This window comes from Harpia harpyja, chromosome 14, assembly GCF_026419915.1.
Source record: "Harpia harpyja isolate bHarHar1 chromosome 14, bHarHar1 primary haplotype, whole genome shotgun sequence".
In the NCBI taxonomy this organism is placed as follows: Eukaryota; Metazoa; Chordata; class Aves; order Accipitriformes; family Accipitridae; genus Harpia; species Harpia harpyja.
In genome coordinates this window covers 10,664,120-10,686,880 of record NC_068953.1, presented here as the reverse complement: position 1 = coordinate 10,686,880, position 22,761 = coordinate 10,664,120, and the positions used below count along the sequence as shown (strand labels likewise).

The 22,761-nt window shown below is 38.0% G+C and overlaps 1 protein-coding gene across 3 annotated transcripts in view; it reads left to right on the top strand.

Moving 5' to 3' along the window:
* Window positions 1-6,192: 6,192 nt before the first annotated feature.
* The window catches only part of B3GNTL1 (UDP-GlcNAc:betaGal beta-1,3-N-acetylglucosaminyltransferase like 1), a 132,799-nt gene continuing 116,230 nt past the window's right edge, over window positions 6,193-22,761 (top strand). Inside the window, exons 1-4 of one of the 3 annotated variants that reach the window (XM_052809093.1) lie at window positions 6,194-6,399; window positions 10,650-10,766; window positions 10,895-10,994; window positions 15,993-16,057. In XM_052809093.1, the coding sequence (XP_052665053.1) occupies window positions 6,304-6,399; window positions 10,650-10,766; window positions 10,895-10,994; window positions 15,993-16,057 (378 nt within the window). In that variant the 5' untranslated portion in view covers window positions 6,194-6,303. Of the gene's footprint in view, window positions 6,400-10,649; window positions 10,767-10,894; window positions 10,995-11,764; window positions 11,918-15,992; window positions 16,058-22,761 lie in introns of those variants that run through there. The other 2 variants (XM_052809095.1, XM_052809096.1) reach the window with 2 other exon arrangements.

Below are 22,761 nucleotides of genomic sequence, written 5' to 3'. Positions count from 1 at the left end.
TGGCCTTGAAACCAGTTACATTCAGAAAAGAAAGTATATAAAAATGGAGTAACAGCTTTTCACTGAAAGAGAACAGTTTCCTGTCTCTGTTCTGCTCACATCTGGTCAATTTTCTGACAAGAATTACAACTTTACTACTCTTTTACAACACACAGCCAATATAGCTGTAAGGGAGTAAGCTGCTTACTAGCCTTTGTATTATCAGCAGTATTATTAACTTTAATGAATCTGTAAAATCTGTTTTACTGAAGATGCATGAACCTGAAAGAACTTTGAATTTCATAACCCAGGGTGAGTCTGAAGAATTGGCATTTACAGGAAAATGGAAAAACAGTCTTTGCTTGAAAATTAAACAAAACTGAAATGGAATTAGTCACAATAAACTGTACTTTAAACCCCACTTTGCAGAGTAGGTTAGTATTTTAAGAATGATATTAAAAGATATAATAAGATATGATATAATAAGATGTCTTTTATAGGGTAGTATAAAGATTTAAAGAACCTATTGAATTCTATTTTCAATTAAGATGTATTAAGTAAATATTGCTGTATTCTCTAGAGCTATACAATTCTTGTAATCTTTTCTTCAGAGGCCTTTGGCTAATTCATAATTCAAAACGTTACTCATTTCCCTTCCTGTCTGTATGTCATATTAAGATGTGCATCCAATACATCTTCTTGTGGATCTCTGTATATTATACACATCCCAGTTCCTCTGATGTATACATTCCTTTGTAGGGATGTGATTTATTTCTTTAAGCACTTTCCCATCTTAAAATGTCAGATGCTTCCTGTACTTATACACAAAGAAGTTTAAGGTCCCAAAGGTATTGAAGTTCAACAAAATTCTGACTGTAGACAGTATGAATTTAACAGTGAATCTTTGGGAAATATATAATTCCACCTACTTTCCTCAGCTTTCTAGCATAACTTTATTTCATCAGTGTTTAACACGTCAGTCATCAAGAAGATCAAACAGAGGTATGGTTTTGAAAAACAAAGAACCTAAATTGAACATTCTAAAGGTTTATTCTTCTTCAAGTAGAAGCTTTGATTCTCAAGGGTTATCACTTATGGCACACAGGAACTTGTCAAGATTAGGAAAATGGGATTTCAAGGCTAACTTTTATCTATTTCCATTATCTGAATCTTGCTATCTTTTGTAAATAAGATTTTTTCCCTCCAAATAACTCACTTATAAAGCTTTTTGGGTAAGTAAGGAAAATACCATTATTACTTTACTGGGTTTCAGATTGGTTACTTAATAACAAAACCAAACTGCATTAGCCAGGTGGTTAGACCATAATCAGTTGCGTATCACTGGGTTCTCCAGCAGATTTCACCAGCTAAAAACTAAAGGTGTTTCTTCTATTGTATTTTAAAAACACAGCATTATATAGAAATATTCTTTTAAGAAAAGATTACCAAATAAAAGTCTAACTTTGCTTAAGATTGCTCAATTATTGAAGCCCTAGGCAGAGAAAAACCTGCACTGATCTTGTTCAGTTCTGTGGAAGAACTGTGCCTCTCCCTTGCCACTACCTTATCTCCTGCAGTCTTAATGCCACAAAACCACACTAAACATAAATGTACACTCAACCGCCTGAACTACAGCAGCTAAGAGAATGGTTCAAGCAGAACAGGGAACCTGCACAAAATTGCAGTGTGGCCCAGCAGGCTGATGAGAGGACATGAAATGAAAGTGCACAGGGAGTGGAATGACTGGTGGTGGTCAAGAAGAGTGTATGTGCGGAGCTGTGGACTGGTACTGAAATGAATGGGATCTTTCTAGTTCACCCACAAAGGTACCTAAGTCCAGTACTCCTGTTAACAGAATATTTGTGACATTTGCCAACTCATAAAAACAAGCACGGACTTCTTCAGATTGACTCATTTTAAAAAAAGAAACAAGCAACAGCAACATCCTTTATAACGACAGCTAATGTTTCAAAGAGAGAAATGTATCATACAACAGTTCTTCTCTGAAGAGCAACAGCATTTTTCAGCGAGGTTATTCAAACTCAATATGCCTAAATTATCTTCAGGTTTTCTTCAGAGCAATTAGCTCTGCAATTTCAGCTGAGCATTTGACTCTTGAGTACACAGGGAAATTGGCCCAAATAACTCTTAGGTACTAGCCCTGCTAGTAATAAAGGCTCTGAAGGCCAAAGGAAGGCATTAGCAACACTTGTGCAACTCCCTTAACGGGGTGTACACATGTAACTAATTGGAAACCAGTAAACAATTCTGGTATTGAAGCACAAAGCAGATAATCTCACTCACACTACTTCAGTCATTTTCTTCTCATGTGGCTGACTGGAATAAAACTGCTAAAATACTGTTTCCCTCATGCAGAAAAAGATCTAGGGGATATAATAGATCGCAAGCTGATTAGGAGTCAACAGTGTCAAGCCATTGTGAAAAAGGCAAACACTGCACTAAGCTGTGCAAACAGGAGCATGGCTTGCAAGACATGGGAAGTAATCCTGCTCTGCCCAGCACTGGTACAGCCCCAGTGGGAACACTAGGTCTGGCGCTGGGTCTCATTCTCCAGCGGAGATGCAAAGTGACCAGAGAGAGTCCAGAAGAGAGTGATGAGAATAAACGGAGGTCTAAAGCATGACCAGCGAGGAAGGACTGAAAGAATCAGATGTACATAACCTAAACAAGAGAGCGGGATGGGAGGGAAATGTAACAACCATTTGCAAATACATAAATTGTGGCTGTGGAGAGGAAGGGAATGACTTGTTTTCTGTGTGCAGGGTGGATAAGGAATAACAGATTTGGGATGGAGTTTGCAAGCCCTTCAAGCAAAGAAAGGGTTAACAGAGGCATTAGCAAGAAAGCAGCTGAGCAGGCACACAGCTGCAGGGGATAAAAACCCTCGGGAGAGGGCTACCAGAGGACCTCTTAAGGAGGGAGGGGGCTGAGGGAGCCTCTCAGGGCAGAGATACAGGCTTAAGGGATGTTGGGCTGTATCCTTTATAAGAGATTCTAGTCTTACTATTGGCAGGTTACTGGCCTCCTCGTTTGTATTGACTCAGTGTGTTTTGATTATGAAATGGGTATCTTTTTTTAGGCCTGCAAAAAAGCAGGATAGGATGCTAAGGTTTTGGGTTTGGGGTTTTTTTTAAATAGCCCAGCAAAACTTTTCACATCTTGCCTAAAATGTGGTCAAAGTGCTGAATCAACTAAGGCAGGAGAAGAGGAGGATAATTTTTGCCTAAAGGAAAATATTTAAACCCCTGTTACTAACAGAGGACTCAAACTGAGGAGCTGTACCTTGGGAGCTGAAGACTTTAGTCTGTGGAGGGAGAGAGACAACGAGAAGCTTCTGTGCAAAAGGAAAAAGTTAGGCAATAGGCTCAGGCTCAACAGCTCAAAAACTGGGGAGATGACAGGTTGTCTGGATCTTTTTGCTAGGGGGAAAAGATCTTAGCCTGCCAAATTTGAAGGGGCTTGGAAATCACAGCAAGGTCTAGGATAGATATTAAGAAATTCTTTCTAAGGGTGAAGATAGCGAGGACTGCAATAAATTGTCTGAGGATGTTACGAAGCACCCATTGTTGGAGGAAGGCCTCTGAGAACAGGCTAGTAGGTATTTGTCAGGACTGACAAAGTTGATCCTGTCTCAGGATGGCAGGACTACTAGATGAGCTTCTGAAGTCCCATTCTGCCGTGTAGTACTATAATGAGAAGTATTGCATCTCTTTTCTTGCCACTCAACTGTGACATTTTATGAAAATAACTGACCATTTTTGGAAGCCCAAAGCATTCTTTGAACAGAAGTGGTTTCAAAACTAGCTCTAAGCTGAATATTTTACCTACTCAGTTGAATGATCCTTTCAACATGGTGTGTTCTGGAAATACTTCAGTACTGAAGCTTGTAAATTCAGTGACGAATGTGTTTGTTAGAAGAAAACTCTATACTCATTCTGTCTTTCCAATAAAGATACAACTAAATTAAGTTGCCCACGTGCTCCACAACACCAACAGATTTGTTTGTAAGGATATTCTTTTACCCCCTCAGTTACAGTTTGACCTTTTCAAAAAGAAACTAAACCCAAGACTACTAAATAACCCTAGCGTTACCCTGCACAAGCAGTCCTTTTTTATCTTTTTTTTAAACTCTCAGTGAAATCAGTTGAGATCTGTCCTCAACAAGTCAATAGGTCTAAGCTGTCCATACTATAACTAGTCTGTGTCATTTTTGAAATGACCGAGTTAAATGTAAAGAAAGCAAAATGACTTCTTAGATACTATGTCTTTCCATCAAGATGAGGAAAATTTCTATTTGATAGCTAAAGCCTCCAGCATTTGCAAGTTTTAGGTTCACAGTAATGATCCTCAAGAGATGGTTTTATCAGAAATAAAAGCTAAAAACTAGTACGATGAGAAATGTCTTTGATTCTGTAATGCTTTTAGCTGCAAGAACCGCTTTGTGTGCTGTTCCCCACCACTCTGAAAAATGTTTGAAGCAGAGCAATTGGAAGTACAACTAGGACCAAACCATTTTTGCTTGCTTCTAAACGAGTTTGTCATGACAGCATTAGCTCTCTTTCCATTCTGACCCACACGAAAGAGGAATAGGCACTGAAACAATGGACTATATTTTGAAAACTATTTAGTTGCCCAAGAACACAGAAATACCTGCTATATTTTCAAAAGCCAGTAGGTAACAACTGTCACAATGGAAGTTAGATGCCTAGGTTGCGCTGAAAATCCCACTGAACAGTTTTTGCATGCTTGTGGGTCTTTCAAAGTCTGTCCAAAATCCCCCCAAATGAAAACAACATTTTAAGTAGATGTTTGTATTTAACTACCCTCTGTGGTCAGCTACAGAATATAACTTAGAAAACATTTCTGGTCGTTTTGATTGGTTCTGTACTTTCCTTGGGGACGGAAGCATGGGCTTTGCTCTGTATTTTGTAGACTGCTTCGCATAATGAGGCACTGGTCCCTGACTAGGACTTCTGTTTGGTTCAGCGAAAGTAAAGCAATACTCTGCTATACTTTCTTAGATAAAGCAAAGCATACAGGCAACGTAAAAGTGCTAGCAGCCTTCATCGCCAGAAAAAAGAAATGATCACATTTAGCAGTGCTGTTCACAGAGAGATTAAACTCAGGCTGGATGGAGAGAAGCTGTGTAGATAATTTGAAATAGATTCCGAGGGTGAATTACTGCTTGGCTGTCTTCCTCACCTCCTCAGTTCTCAGATCTGTGTGCCAACAAACATTTTAAGATAACTCTGCTCTGTTTGCTCCTTGAATTGTCTAGCTGTTTAACAGGCTCTTCAGATAAACAAGGGATAATCTCAGGATTTTGCTCAACAAAGATTGCTTTGTGCAAATTTTAAAAATTCTGAATAGGTGGTTGTATAGGGCCTGGTCTTGCGATTCCATTTAGTCGTGAATACTTTCAAGGGAGTAAGTAGTTGCACAGTCATATTTTCAGCAAGTAAATGATCAATAATGATATCATTACCACCAACAAGTATTTTCCCACTTTAAAAGGTTATTAAAAAATAAAAAAAGGCACTCACAGCACTGAACAGACCAGTCTTGACCAAGAAAAGTGCTGACTGGAGAAATAAAAGTAACAAATGTAATTAGAGAACAGGTGGGAAACTGCAGGCACCATTTATTTAAAACATTAGAGCCTCCACAGACAGGACCCTCAGCCCTGCCACGGCCTGGCCAGCACACCCCGAGCCGGGCCGGAGGAGATACCCCACACGCAGCGAGGAGCAACTTTTTCAAACTTTAAGACGCCACACCGCAGCCTCCGGCCAAGGCATCCTTCTTGAGCAAGGGACACGGCCTGCGGCTCGCCCCCCGGCTCCCCCCAGCCCGACGGCGCAGCCGCCCCATGGAGCGCCGCGCTGCCCGCCCTCCGTCTCCTCAGCGCCTCGCTGCTCGCCGCCCTCCTAGACCGTCGCGCAACGCAGCTGCGGCGCTTCCGGCCTTTCCAGCCGCCTTATCTATCGTTGTTCCTCCCGCCGGGGTTTCCCCGTGCGCGGAGCGGGGGGCTCGCGCCGCCGCCCCGCTGCACGGGGGTGGGGGAGGCCTGAGGGGACGGGGCGGCGGTGGCGGGCTGCTCGGCCCCGGGGACGGGGAGCGGTGCTCCGCGGGGGAGCAGAGCGGCGGGGCAGTTCCTCAAGAGAAAACCGGGGGGGGGGGCGGTGCGTGTGAGGCAGCACCCTGCCCCCCCTCCCCCGGCCGGGAGCCCCAGCTTCTCCAGAGTGTTACGGAGCGAGCGGTCCCCCCCACCCCGTTCCTCCTCCCTGAGGGGCGGAGGCGGCCATGGCGGAGGCGGGGAGAGCCGTCGGGAGCCCCGCCGCTGCCCGCCGCCCCGTGCCCCCCCGGGCGCCGGCGGGGCGAGGCCGCGCCGTCCAGGTGGTACGTGTCAGGCGGGCGGGCGCGGGCTGAGGCTCGGGCGGGGTGGGGGGGAGCCCCTGGCCGGGCGGCCAGCCGCGGCCTCGGGGGAAGAATCGAGTCCTGAGCGGCTGCGGCGCTCGAGGCGCGTTCCCGCCGGCTTGCCTTGGAGGTCTTGTAGGTGCTGCGGTTGCTGGGCGGAGGAAAGCAGCGGGTTTTTTCAGGAGGGGCTTTTGGCCTTGGTTTTGTGCTGGTTGGCCTTACCGAATGGCAGGCCGGGCGTGTCTGGCGACGCGGAGTTTGAAAAGACGGGTTTTAAATTTTTTTGCAATACTTCATTCTTCTGTTACTCCCTGTAACAATGTTTGGTTTTTTTAAAATCAGTTTTTTCTTTTGCAAACTTATACAACTAATGTGGTTTGGCGACAATTTAGTGAGGCAAGCATCTGAAAAACTAAAACACGCAGATCAGTGGGCAAGTAAAAATGATGAACAACTTCACGGAGTCTCGGATCCTAAAGGCAGGTCAAAGTTTGTGGCCTGAAAATAAACCTCTCTGGGTTTATTTAAAGTATCCCATATACGAGATTTGACAAAACTAGTATGTTTCTGCCAACAGCCATGAGTTTCTAAATGGTTTGGAGTAATGACTCATAAGAAAATTTCATTTAAAAATAACAGTTTCTGACTTATATAAAATCTTCAGCAGTGTTAAAACGATTTAAAAAAAATTATTTTCCACATTCAGATACGGAGGCAGGGAGGAGTCTACTTGAACTGAAATTTGTGGAAACTGAAAATAAGTTTTCACTTTGGAGTTACTGTATATATTCTTAGTAGAGGATGATGGTGGTAATGCCAGAAATGAGATTTCTTGGATGTAAAATATTCAGTTGCACAATTTCTGACACTTTTTTTTTAAAACCTCACATTTCTCTACTATTCTTCAATCCTGTGATTGATGTATTGTTTTTCAGTGGTCTAGCTGAGGGAGGGAGTTTTTTGGCCGAGTAATACATTTGTAGAAGAAAGGGGATTGAACTACCTGTTAACCATTTTGTGTTCTGTCATTTTTACCATACATCAAAATTCACTTTGCAGTGAAGCCAAGAATAATTATCTTCAGCTTAGTGATGGCAAAACTACATTACTAAAAATACCTAAAATCGCTTCAGGTCTTACTCTAGAATGTGTGAAGTTAGTGTGATGCCAGGTACTGTCACAATGTTCAAATCCATATCTGATTCATAGTTCTGTATTTTAACTGTAGTACTTGGCTCATAGGCTATGAAAATGCTCCTCTGTTGGATTCTGCTATGAATAAGTCTCAGCTAATGAAATTATAATTCTGGCTCAGTTGTCACTCAGTTGATCTTGTAATGACAAAAATACATTAGTTGTTTGCAATTTACATCCCTGTGTTGACTCAAAATTACTTAGAGAGTATTTATGCGTATTCCTGTTGTTCACTGTTATGGTAGCAGTCTTCAAATACATGAAAGGCTGCTGCAAAGGGAACCAGAATAATAATCTATGCTGGGATGGGGAAGTAGTAGTTGGCATAAACTGCAGCAAAAGGACTTCAGACATTGGGAAAACTGTGTTCCAGGTCTCCCTTATGCCTGCTTTTAGAGATTGCCTTAGCAAGGTTGGTGTTTCTGTCCCTGGAGATTATGGTTTGTCAGCAATGATGTAGCTGTAGTTGATCTTGTTGTGGGACAGAAGAAATAGACACAGTCTCTTGAGGTTACTACCACCTGTTTTTTTTACTATGAATCTGCACCTGCAAGTGCCCTGGTTCATGTTTTTCCCTCTTTAAATGAGCCAAGGAGACTGAAGTATTCTGATATAGTCACACGATGATAAAGGCCAATTTATGAATGCCCAGTTCAGGACAAGTAGCAACTGCAACTTTTAAGCCAGGCTACAAATGTAGAAGTGAAGTAGGGAGAAATGAAAGTTTAGCTCTGCGGTGTTTTTAATTTATTTTTGGCTTTAAAAAAAAAAGTAAACACAGAAAAACAGCAGACTGGGTAAGAATGGTAGAACCTAAGGAACCTTTAGTATACAATGTCAGCAGTACTCTGATATTTTAATCATGTGGCTGTGCACGTTATTTGTATGGATTTGTTAATTTTTCAGGTTTTACATGGAAGTGTCATCAGCAATTCAGCTGTGTACCTTACTTTGGCAGGCACCTAGCTCAACATTGTGATTGTTCTGTGGAAGGAGAACTTGCTCGCAGTAATGTGTTTAGGAGCATGCTAATATATTATGAGTTATTATGTTGAGTTTAGAGTACCTTAGTGGCATCAGGTATTTATGGATTGTTTTATATGTGCTGCTGTTAAAGTACTGTTTTATCTGGTTTCAGTTCGAACTAAACAGAGAGGTCCAAACATAAACTTGATATTTTGCACTGCTGTCCAGTCTTAAAACAGGAGTTCATGTTGGAAAAAAGCGAAGAAGTTTCAGTTTTACAGTTTTCAAACCAATATCAAGCTAGTTTGTGATGGCGTAGTCAAATTTTTACTGAGTTCATTAGAAAACAAATTGGAAAAATCATTGATTTTTCTGGATGTGCAAAACTGTAGCTAGTTTATATTGTCATTGGAAGAATTGGAGAATACATTTCTTTCTGAATGAATACATTTGATTGATTAGTATGAATGTATAGGGTCGTATTTTAATTGCCATCTAGACATAAAGGATATTAAAATCCTGAGTAAATTGAATATATTGGTTTAGAATCTCAGACTTTTGCTTATTTTTTTTAGTCTCAAAGTACTAATCTGAGACAGTTCTGAAATAATCTTTTTTGTCTGTATGTTGTAATTGTAATTATTTGGTAATAAATTTCACTTTTTTTTTTTTTTAATTTCTCCTTATTTTACTTATGTAGCTCTCCAACATGGAAGTCAAAGACCTGCTTTGCTTAAAATTTTAGATAGCTTTCTTCCTACTTCTTTTAAATACCCCTTTTGCCTGTTACAGCCTCCTGCCAAAAATCAGGATGTTCATTCATTTTAGACAAGTATATTTTTTTGTATTTTGCTGTGAAATGTTAAGTTTCTTATTTGTTAATCATTGTACCATACATCGTACTCTAAAATAAACCAAAAATACACTCCTAAATGTCTACAAAATCTGCCTTCTAATGTATGCATTTGCATGTATTTGCACAGTGTACATGTACTCACATGTCACTAAATCTTGAATAATTCAATTTCAGTAGTATTCTAGTATTTTGGTTCTTAAGATTCTCACATGCTCAAAATAGGAACTAATCCTCTGTTTGTTCAAACTATGCATTTATGGTTACACCACACGATAAGGAGTTTAAGTTCTGTTTCTAGGAACCTCTTAAAATGTCCCGTGAGACTTTTTACAAGTTACTTAGGCTCTTTGCCTTAAGTTCCTCATCTATAAGTGATCTTAGGAGGTACGGGTTTGGACTCTCCTTTTACAAACATAGCCAGTGTATTACTGCGCTAATTTCTTAGGACTTTGCTTTCTATGAATGGAATATATTCTTTTTTTGAGATACTGAAAGAATTGGGGGGAGGGGGTTGTTGGCATTTTGGGGGTAATTAGAACAGTGGTGAGTAACTGAACAGATAAATCCCTCGTCTCTGGTTTCTAACCAATTTTAAAATATTTCAGATAAGTTTTCATGCTTTGCATGTATGTGGCTGGACCAATAGAGGCTGTAATAGGGAAGCCTGCAACTGAAATGGTAGACTGTGGAACTATGTCATATGTCATCTTCTAATTTGCTTAATAGCAGTTTTAGACAGAATCATTTTTGGAAACATGGCTAGAGCCAAGATGTGTATATAAGCATCTCCAACTGGATAGTAAGCTTAAAGAAAAACTGCTGAGTAAGCTACATTAATGGAAGACAGAAGTAAAGAGTGTTGTAAGAAATGCAGGAATACTAGAAACAGGTTAGTATGGCGTTATAGGTGTTTTGTTAGCATTTTTGGTTCAGTAGTATCTTTTAAAGTTTCCTTGGACATCTATCAAAAATTATCTTGTAGAACTCAAAGGAAAAAAAAAAGAAAAAAAAGTTTGATAGAGAAGAAAGCAAATTGTGTATTTCTAATGAAAATAAAGGATCTTTGCCTACTTTTATATTTTTAAGATGCATTTTTTGTGGAAATTAGTTTCAGAAGGATCTGGCACTTCCCCTTTTTAATTAATACTCATACTGTAAGTAAACAAAAATAGTACTTACTGACATACATTTGGATTTTTGTTTGTTTTTTTTGTAGTCTGTCATTGTGCCTGTTCACAATAGTGAATGCTGGTTAGATGAATGCTTGAAGTCCGTTTGGGAACAAGATTTTAAAGAAACCATGGAGCTGTCAATTTTTAATGATGCCAGTAAGGTATGTTTCAGACCTTATGTAAAATACGGTCCAAGTAAATACTGTCTCTGATAGGACTTTTTGTTTTGGACTGTGTTTGGTTCACCATACAAGTTAAAATAGCTGCATCTATGTCATCATTTTTCTAGGATGGTTCAGCTGAAATAATTGAAAAATGGAAGATCAAGTTGGAAGATGCTGGTGTTCCAGTAATCATTGGTAGTAATGATTCATCTCAACCTCGAGGCGGTATGTAACTTAATAGTGATTTTTTTGAGCTGGGTTGTTACTGCAGGCATCTTCTGTTTTTTAGTTTGAAAAGTGTCTTTGTAGCCACTTGTGTTGCAATGGAAAAAAAACCGCATTGTTTTCCAGAGCGCTCTGTTCAAAAACTTGTTCTGGTTTAGAATTTGGCCCTCTTGGTTTTGGCTCTGTAGCGTTTGTTTATACGTCCAGGAAAGAAGAACTTGGCTTAACACTTGTGCTCTATTCTGCAAAAGAATTTTGTTTAATTGTAGTATATACAATGTTGTCAATGCTTACAATTTTACCGTGGCTTTCTGATATCTGATTTATCTTCAAGAAATGGGTTTTAAGAAAAAAGAAATCCAGAATTTCTTACATAAAAATTTAAAAAGTAAATGCATATCTTTCAGTGTTGTAGAACAGACCATGAAATAGAACAAAATACATTTTTGATATCCCTTTGATGATCAGATCAAAACAGAAGTTTCAGAAAAGTTTTGATGTGAATTAAAAACTCTCGCTAAACTCCCAAGTATTTACACAAAGGGCTAAACCAGTATGTTTAGTGAACTACTGGATAGGTGTATGGTGTGATTCCCCATTTATTTACATGCTAATATGAATTACATTTACCCGCTGGAAGAGATAACAAACAAACCTCTCTAACAGTTTTTCTTTTGCTTGTTTTGGTTCTTTTACATTCAGGGTTTTTTAGCAGACAAGCTTGCTAAAATGTAAAATAGAAATAAAAGTATATAGCTTTTTGAAGAAGCTGGTGTTGAATGGCATTGAAGTTGGAAGATCATGTCTGTGTTCCGAAGGAGAACAACAGGACAAAGCAAGCAGAACAGTGTGCTCACATTTTGTATGGGAGCTCTATAACTGATGTTTTTATCATTCTGGATTTTGTGACAATGAGGAGACAGGTAGGAATTGATATAAAACTGGTTCCAAATTTCTGTTTTCCAGGTTATCTCACTTAAAAGGCACACTTTGGAAGCAGTGTAACACAAAATGTGGTCAGTTTCTGGTTTTTAACAAAATGTCCTGTTTGTAACTGGAAAGAAACCTAGGCTTATTAGTGTCTCCTCAAAATGACCTTATTATGAAAAAGCTGGGTTCTGTTTCAGAAGGCTTAATTTTCATCCCCTTGTTGAAACACACAAATAAATTGGAGTTTGTGCACTGAATTAATCAGCAGCTTGGTATAGGCCCCTGGCTTTATTTACTGTCATTTCTTTTGACTGTAGACTTCTTTAAAGCTGTTTTTTAAAAAGTTGTCAGACCTAGCAATACTGAAGTAACACAGCATAACGTAGAGGGAATTTTTCTCTTTTGGGCAACTGATAAAGCTGGAGTTGAGGAATGTCAAGAATTGCTTGTATTCCTGGAAATTTATCTATCTTCTTCTCCCCTCTCCCCCAACTATTGGATGATCAGTCTCTTTTTAAATCTTACTTCTCTTAGTAGTTGATGATCTAGAAGCTAACTAGGTTGCGATTTCTCAGGAAAAAAGTCAAGGAATAATACCAGAGGTTGTTAATTATGGTGCTTAGGAAATTTGGTTAGTAATGTTTTTGTTAATACCATCTTGTTATATCATATATTTTCCATTTTTATAAAACATCTTCTGTGTATAAAGTCATGTTCCTAATAGAGTGTTGTATTAATTGTGTGTAAACTAGTTTTTAGTTTGCAAGAACACACAGGTGCAATGTTTTGACAGTAACTTATGTTAGAATTCTGAAGTCAGTTCACCTTTGCACTTTAGGAAACTGAAACTAAAACTAAATTTGAGTTGTGAACTACAAGGAGCATATTGTGCCATTAGAGATATGTCAGATTATTTTTTGTTTTAACATTTTTCAGTGTTGTGATAGCTGAAACCTGAACAAATATTTAATAAATTGGGGGTGGGGGATGCAGCTGTGAGCATTGTTTTAAAGAATAGTATGAAATGCATAGTTCTTTAAAAAAAAAAACCACAACAAAAAACCAAAAAAAACCCCACAAAACCAAGCTTATTCATGTGGAAGTCACTCTCAGGTCACCATTAAAATGAGGACATCTTTTCTTCATGGTTGTTACATTTTAGGAGCAGGTTACTTGAAATCCATAGTATTTGTTTGCTTTCAGTGATTTACTTTTATTATGTTAAGGACTAGTTACAACTGTAAGGAGTCTTTCCTTTAAAAGAAGATGCTTTAGTACAGAAACAATGTACTAGTCAGGCTTCACATCTTCAACTATTTACACAAGATTAGGATTTATTTCTGATTCTTTTCTAACATGTAAAAGAAAGGGGGGGAACCTAGAAGAAAAGAAAGGGTCACTTGCCTAAAAAAAGGAAACCTTTTTCTTTCCAAGAGTGAGGAATGTTAATATCTCACTGAGGCTTAAGTTTTTACGGCTGTAACCATGGTAACAGGCTCTTTTCACCAAGTAAGCAGGCCTTACAAAACTCAGAGACCTGGCACAAACATTTGATTTTGTTCAGTAGAGTAATATTAAAGAAAATTTTTTACTCATGCCAAACATAGGATTTGTTGTGGTGAAACAATTTTTAAGATCTAGTTTCTTCTATGGGGAGTTACATCTCTCTTATTAATAATTTTTAAAATATGTTTATTTTCTTCCTTCCTGTCTAAAAAAAGCTGGTATAGGAAAGCTTCAGGATGGTTTCTGTCTTAATCTTAGAAAGAAATACTTTCCAACTTTTTCTCATAACAAATATTAAATATTTCATGATTTTCTTTAAAGTGTTTTATTTGAAAATGAGATCTGAAATGCTTCAGAAAGTTCATAGAGTAATATAATTGTCATCTTGTAGTTGCCTTTGAGTCTCCCTCACTTTTTTTCTACATTATTGATTCCTACTACTTCATTATTTTCTACTGAAGGTTGTTGAAATATTGGGGTATACTAATGACAGCATTGAAATGTGAGTACAGGCTGCTTTACAGCTGGTAATGATGTATGAAAGTATTTATTTGATTGATGTCAGGCAAATTTAGTTCTATCCTGTTCTTCTACCTCTCGCTTTAGTAGGGACCTCCACAGTATTAGGGTTTTGCTTGTTTGGCATGTCCAGACCTGCTAACTTGCATCAGTTGTTTCCCACTAATACTGCTCATGCCAGGATTCAGCTCTGCTGTTGTGGTAGCTACTGACTTTGCCAGCTGCTTTTTTACTGTCAATAGGAAGGAGAATGAGAGCAACTGTATATGTGAGATTAGATATTCATATGTGTATAGAAAGTAATATGTAAATCTGCTGTAAGATAGTAAGTCCAAGAAATCCGTGATTAAGAGAAGTTAAGGTGAGGGTTAAAATACTCAAAATACATAAGAAAAGAATAACGTAATTATAAGGAAGAGCCTTTATTAGTAGTGTTCTGTTGGTAGTTGACATAATGTTCCTTTGAGGCAGTAAGAAATGCAGTCATGTCTTTTTCTGTACTTGGACAACTAAGCAAAATAGCCAGGGAGCATGTGCGTTAAAACTAAGTGAACCTTTGAGCCCAGTTAAATTGTTTCCTGAGCAAACTTAAACCTGTATAACATAAAAAGAGTAGAGAATTACAGAAGTCTGCTTTTTTCAAATGCAAAATCAGGGACTTTAGGGATAATATTATTTAAAATTATCCTGCTCTACTTCCTGGTGAGATTTTCTGGCTTTGCGTTTTCAGTTTTCCCATTAAAGAATAAAACCCCCACAGTATATATCTTCACATCATTTGGTTTGCATGTCAGGACAATCTTTTGCTGGATTCCCTGACTTGGTTCCATAAATACTTTAAACAAAGCTTAAATGTTACATATATGGCCAAGTGGAATTCATACAGCATTTTTCAGAATAGCACTGCATATAGCGTGGTCTTTTCTTACAATGCTGCCCAGGAGGAGAATTTGAAGTCCAGAATGTTCTTAGGTAGACCTTGTCTACATACAAAAATTAACCCAGGTAAACACTCCTACCTTGCAGATGTATTTCAGTGGTAAGCTGAGTTCATCTTATTGCTGGTTGCTGCAGTCCCATCCTTACCCTTGTATGTGTATTCCTGGTCCCCCCCTTTTTTTCTGGCTCTGCCATTTGTTTGACCCTCCAGTGCTGTCATCTGCTTCAGAAATTAACCTGACAGAAAAGTTTTCTTCTGATTCTACTTCCTGAAATGGCTTGGTAAAAGATTCAACAAGTGTCACGGGGTCAGAAATGAAAAAAAACCCTAGATGCCAGCATTGTCTGTCATTTGACTGAATTTGTATTTCAGTGTGGTCTTCCACAGATGGTATAACATGTTATGGTATAAATAAGCCAGGTTTGTGCTCCTTGTACATATATTCTTCTGCTTCCTTCTGCATTGAATGTGCCATTACATAAATGGTGCATGAAGTTTTTGTATTTGCATACTTTATATTTAATGAGTATAATGGAACAGAATTGTTTTTTTGAGTCTTTCAGAGGACCTGGCCCCCTGATGGGAAGAACAACTTGCCTAGCAATCTCTGGTTCTTTCTTTGCCTTTTTATGATTTGTTACTATTTGTTATGACTTGAGATGAATATGTATATACAGCCAAGGGTTTTCAACAGCTGCTCGTTGCAGGGGGGTTGGACTAGATGACTTAAAGGTCCCTTCCAACCCAAAGCATTCAGCGATTCTATGATCGGAGGTACTGGATGTGAAACCTAGGTGGCTGGACTCTTCGAGATATGTACTACACAGCATGTATTTGTGGAGGGCTAGCAAAAGTAGTCTAATTCTACTTGGTGGTAGAATTCTAACACATACAATGGATAATCACTCAGAGAAGATGACTGAAATAGGCATACTATTTAAATATTTACAAATTACCTCGTTTCAAATATGGAAAAACCGTATACTTTACCTGATACCATATTTTGTATTTCCTTTCATCTGTTCCTGACTGTAGTAAGATTTAAAAAAAAAAAAAACAAAGGTAAAAACTACCACATAATTTTATCTTTGTTTTCTCAACAGTTGGATTTGCTAAAAATCAAGCAGTAATTCAGAGCTCAGGAACCTATCTCTGCTTTCTGGATTCAGTAAGTTAATGCATTTTGTCTAACTTAGTTTTGTCAGTAAAATTCTTTTGTTTTTAATGTAGTTGTTGGTTTGCCTTAAAGACAAGCTGTTTAAAGGTGTTTGCATGTTAAACAAGCTGGCTAATATTTATAGGTGTAAAGTTCTCTTCCAACCTGTAGAAAGCACACAGCCTTACACCGTTCTTTGATCCTGTCGGATTTCACAAGCTCTTCTGAGCAGGCTTGGGCAAGGTTGGTATTTAGGTGTTTCAGGATTTTTCTTTTCCACATTCTTCAAAAAATTATATTGATGAGAAACTAAGAGCTAATCTACTGGCTCTTTGATGCAAAATAGGAGAGGTCTCACCGCCTTCCATCTTGCATTTTTTTTTTTCTGTCCTTTGTTGGATAGCTTCTGTGAACCCATTCAGCTCACTAACCCACAGATAACTATCTGACTTTATGCAGCTTAATATGCAGTGAAGGGTTTCACAAATGTGCATAGCTGATCTGAGGAATGGTGCCATGTGGCTAGGATCAGGCAAGAAGTGCAGGACCTTTAAGGCTCACTGATCTCATGTAATTTCACCTGAAGATTGATTCTTTCCCCTGAATTGGAACCGAACTCTGGTTTAGTGTAGTGCTAGGATGAACTGGCTGCTGCAAGTGTAGGTTTTCAGGTAGGATTCAACTTAATGTTATGATTGTCTGTGCTTATTAGAAAGTGTCATGAGAGCAGGGATGTAAACTCTACAGCCTTAAAACCACACAGGTTTTAATTTGGGTAATCTTTCAGTTTGCAAACTCCATTTGTTCTATCAGCTAGATAGAAGGATTTTTTTTGTTTGTTTGTGTGTTAAAATTTTCTGAATTAATTAGTGTATTGTTGCAAGACATGGTTAAGTGCTGGTATATTTGTTCTGACCCAAGGCAGTGTCTTACCATTTAAGAAATTTTTGCAGGTGGCTTTCCTGGCCTTTATTCTTGCTTTTATTAAGTTATTACTGTATTTAGCAACACAGTGTGCCTTTTTAAATGAGTTTATTTGAATTTATCCTAGTTTCCCTTTAACAGTTTGTTGGTTTAGGGGTTTTGTTTGTTTGTTTATTTTACAGACTATTTCATGTAAATCTTTAAAGTTTATGGAGTCAAATGCAGTATCTTATACATATGGGTATATATGGGTATTTCGGAAACAAAATTTTGAACATCCATTTAATACGCAGAACTCACAATCACATGTACAAATTAATGGTGTTTGGAGAGGTCAGTTTCTCATACTTGAAAAAATAAGTATTTCATATCTAGCATTGAGTGTCAGTGTCTGTTTCATAAACAAATTATTTTGAGGAAGTATGAGCATGAAATCCACTGCTCTGTTTTTGATCACCTAACTCGCCAGATTTTGAAAGTGTGTAGGGACATCATAAATTATGCCATGAAGTAATTGGAGTGATGCCAGTTTTGTTGAGGTGAATGAACTCAAGATCCAATTCTTTTTGCTTTACTTCAGGTAGACACGCAAACCCGGGTGCCATTTAATTTATATGAATGATACCATGGATTTAACTCTCCTATATTGTGAGTCAGTGAGGCTGTTTACATATCTAAAAAGAAAAAAAAAATCAATCTTACTTACAATTTGCAAAGTTCAGGTGTTCAAGTTTTGGACAGATACATTGTATAGAGCATTCTAGGGAGTACATAGGATGAGTTACATACGTACTTAGGTTGACTGAAGTTAGCCGAGTCCACATATGCATGACTGAGAAATTAGCCTACTATTCTCTTGTCCCATGGAGCTTCATATCTTCTGTCTCAGATCTGTATAGAATAATTTACTGAGGTAGATTTTGGATTAGTCTTTCTTTTCAATCCAGACAGATCTAGTTAGTAAATCACTAGCAGTAAACTAGAAAATTAAATTCTTTAAATGAAATTTAATTAATATTTTTATAGAGATATCTTCAGAATTCTTAATTTGTTATTTACCTTATGATGTTTATACAGTACGCATCTTCATACTGCTGTGTTGTTTCTATTTGCTGAGTAGCTGTGCAGAATAAGAAAACATCAGGGAAACAAATTATAACTATTAAGGAATGTAACAGGTGATGATTTTGGATTTCTGCAATATTCGTTAGCATCAGTTTATATTTAATATAATTAAGACCCACTCGAAATGATTTGGGAATTTTATGACAGTGTGGATAAGCTTGGAAGAAGCTACCAGGATTTTCTCTTCTATGTGTTTCTATTCCTGCTATTGAGCTAGATGCTTCAAAATAAAAGGCATTCTGAACTGTCAGAAGCCTAATTTTGATACAAAAGAAATACTAAATGATTGGCATTACTTAAACATATTTTCTACTGTCTCTCCTTATGACTACCATTTTTTGCTGAAAACAGATTGGAGGAAATAAAATGAATGTGGAAACTCCTGCAAGTCTAAAAATTGCTCAATATTTTGGCTGTAGTTAGTAAATGTTTTGTGATAATAGCTGAAACACAGATGTTGCCAGCTGTTTAACAACTCTGCTTCTACACGCCACCTACCTTCTTCGTTTCAGTCACCAATCCAGTATCAAGCTCTCTAGGAAGGAATGTTGATATCAGCCTTTTGGAATGTGCTGCAGTAATGCCAGGGAATTGACCTTCAGAAGTGCAGCCATAATTTCAGGTTTGCTATAGGTGGATGTGGAGAGAAATGGGACTGGGTCAGTAGTTTGTATACATTTCATATAGGTGGAGAAATACATCATGGCTCCTTGTACATTCATTTCACTTCTTTGAGTGAAATGAATGTACGAGCATATTTGGGAACATCTTTGGAAGTACTGGCTCCAGAGAGACTGTTTTGCTTGCCGTTCCAGCTGGAGTCAAGCTGCTTGTGTTATGTCTCTCAACACAGATTTGTGAGGACAACAAATTGGGAAGAAATGTGGAAAAAAAGGTTACAGAGCTCAGAACTGTCAGAATTTGATCAGCCTATTCTAGTATGAAGTGGCAGCTGTTTGACTAATAGCTATTATGGATTTTTTTTTTGCTGTGGTTGTTAAAGATTTTACCTCTAAGCTACTGAGGCATTTTTCCCACCAGGAAAACAAGTAGAAAAATTGAAGATGCTTAACAAATTATTCGTATTTAATATTGATAGTCTCGGAAAATCTTGGTCATAATGACAATAGAATGAACTAATTATGCAAATACATTTAACTGTTAGCTTTACTCTTCAAATTGTCTGCAGTTATGACTTTATTTACCAGTTGCATTTTATCATAATTTTAGTTTGTCAGTTCTCTGGGGTGGTTACCATCTTTGTTTATAATCACTTATCCAGTTACAGCATAGCAGGACACTCAGACTGAAAATGCCTTTTTCTGCTTTGAACTGCTATTTTCATTAGGCATGTTTAAGTGAATGTCATACTTGTATAAAACTATTTCTTGAAAAAGGAACATGCTTTCATTTCATCCTAATAATCTGTGTAGTTTCCCATTATTTCAGGTTTAATCAATGTGGTGTTGGAGGCTTCCTGACTGTTAAAGAAGAAATATGAAAATGTGTCCTTTTTTGACCTGCAGTATTTCAAACCCAGTCATATTCACTTGAGTCCTTGACACACTTGTTTTAGCCTTTTGAAAGGCTCTGTTGGCAATTTATTGCTATTTCTGAGATTCTTACGCAGTTCAAAGATGTGACTCTAAACCATGTTGCCAGTGTCACTGCTTGCTAATAGTTGAAGATGTCATGGGGAAACTGTTAAGTTCTGCTCACCAAAAGTGAGGGTGGACCACCGGAATTGGCCTTCCTGTGTTTGAATTGGCAGCTGCTGACCTGTGCCTTTCCGTTTGTGAGATTTGCTTGTATGATTTAAGTTGGGAATGTTAATTCTTAATTGCTGTGAAATTGCATGCTTTTCTTGAGTTTCAAGTTCAAAAACACTTCATTGAGGGGGTATTCTTAAAGGTTTGGAAGGAGGTGGTTGGACCTTAACTAGCCAGACTTGGTAGATGTTTCAGGGACTCCAGCCTTCAATCTAGCGCTCAGTTATAAACATAGCTGCTTGTTTTTACAGTCTCCATAACTTGCTGATTTTGGAAACATAGATTTCTTGTTAGTTGCCATTATACATTACTCTACAGGCACTAATAAACTTTTGAAATATTCTTCCTTTCTTTCAAATTAACATCTGTATAGCTTAGGGAATGAAGCAGTGATCAGACTTCATGTATTTGCTTTTTGTTGTTGTTTTTACATACTATTCCTTGCAGAGTTGATCCTTTGATTTAAAAACTGAAACAGCTGTTATTCAAATAGCAGGTAAGGGGATGTAGTAATGAACTCCATTACCGGAAGCCCCTTCTGTTCAGAAGAGTTGTGCATGTTTCTGAATCACTAATGAGCATCAAAAAATGAAACTACAAGTGCTGGAAAGCATAATTCCTTTTATTGTTCTGTAAAGAAGTGCATGTATTAAAAACAGATTAAATGCCTTTATCTGGAATGTAAAATGTTAATTTTCTCTTTCATAAATGAAGAAGCAAACCTTCAGAATTTGGTTGCCATAACCTCTCCCTACATATACCTTCATCTGTTTATTAAAGTGGGTGTTTGGAATTGACAGTGAGGATTTTACTCTTGTCTTGGTTTACTGACTTTGCTGTTGAACACTGTGTGAGTTACTTGCTTCCCTTGCCTGCAAACACTCACTCTAACTGTGAGAAAGATCCAAGGTGATCTCCGGTAACTACAGAAAGGCTAGATATGGAAAGGCACATGTCTGCATTTGCTGAACAAATACACCAAGGTGGGAGCTGTTCTGGCAGCAGCAATTTCCTTATCAGTTAATAGTGATAGTGAATTAAAAGATTCCATAAGAAGATTGTAATTAATTTTATATTGATGGAAAGTACTAGTCATTCAGGCACATAAGAACACCGCATATATCCTCCCATGTAGGTCTTTTTGTTGCCATGCTTAAGAAAAGAAAGGTAGTCAATAAAGCCAGCTTCTTAAACTTTGAAGTGTTTTCTTTGTTGTTCCCTTCTTTCTCAGTTTAATGCAGAAGTAGAAACAGAACAGTAACATTTTTTTCCTGTGATCTTGCAAATACTGACAGATCATTAGGGCGTGTTCTGCTCAGGTGAGTTATATGGCCATTAGAGTGCATAATTCTAATGCGTTTGATAGTGTGGGGATTCTTTAGAAACCTGCCTTCTGGAAAATTGCCTAGGATCAGTGTATTTGCTTTGATAGTTCTGTTGACAGGCCAGTTTTTGGAGGTCCCAGGCCTTTTACTTCACTGGTTCAAGGAGTTGAACTGAACAGTAGCAAAGAAAGATTTTCACTATAGTCTGAGCAGGTGCAGGATAAATGAATGACTGTTTGAAGGATTGAAAGACTTTGGAGATGCCATGTTGTTTCTCAGTGAGTCAGTCGTTCCTTCTGGAGTTGCTACAGGTTGTATTTTATGTGTAATAGCTGCAATGGAAAGAAGATGCTATTATTGCGAGGATGGAGTGTGTCAGTGCACTCTCTTCTTTTTTCTTTTTTTTTTTTTTTTTCCCCAAGCAGCCAAATACAAAGGAATTTGGAAAAGCATGTGATGCTGAGTCTGTAATGTGAGCTTAAGAAAGCACTTCAATACTGAGCTATAATTAGGGTGTTGTTTTATGTGAACTTATCCATGGTTTTAAAAAGTAGATGTGTATTGTACATTGAGTTGTATGTTTTGTTTTACTTTCTGAAGTGCAAAAACCTCCACTTTTAAGGGAAAATCATGAAGTTACCACTGTGGAGTTCAGTGTGGTCCAGACGGCCTGGCTGAAGAGGCCAGTAAATGCTTGTCATTTGAATTTACCCAAACTGATTTAAGAAACTCATACTGAAACAACATCAGCTTTGAGTAATATTCTTAAGCTCAGTCTGTTGGTTTAGTTTTCCTTTTCTTCAACTAAACATATCAGTAAAGTAAAACAAAACAATTAGCTCAGTATAAATTGCATGTGTTTTTATAAAGAATGGTGCCTCTGGTTGGAAGGAAAACAACCCAGCTGATAGTTGTATAACTAGCTTTTCTGATTTGGCAGCATCTGTAAGTGGTATGTAACTTGACAGAAGCAAGTGAGTTTTCTGCAGAAGGGATATATTTGATAGGAACACAAGCAGGCAGAACGCCTGTTGGACTGAAAGGTGATGGAGATCACGGCCCCCCACTGGCAGAAACACATCTGGGCTTGTTTAGAAATCCCTGCTGGCTTTTCATGTGAAATAAAGTCCTTTTCATTCTCCCATCTTTGAGCAAATTGTTTTCCTACTCAGAATGGATGCTGGAGAACAGGAAGGATGTTTGCAGTCAACAAAATTCCTATAAATTCTGGGTTATTTTGAGTCCCTAAAGTAGGTTTCTATTTATGTTGCTTTATTTCTTGCTGTTTACCTGTTTGTTCGGCCTTGTTTGAATTGTACATATTTAGATTACAGTAAACCCAGCTATTATCTGAGATTTTTCTTAATTTTTCTACTAAGTTTGGTGAGTGGGGTCATATGAAAATAGATCTACTTAGAGATTCTTTTTTATTTAGCTATCCTATTACAAGTATATGCTCAGTGGAGGCATGCAATTATCTAGCATTTATTTTAAATCTGTTCTTTTGTCCATTCTTTCAGTGGGGGATATCTTTCTTCATCCTGCCTGCCTTATATCTGCTAGGAGACAACCA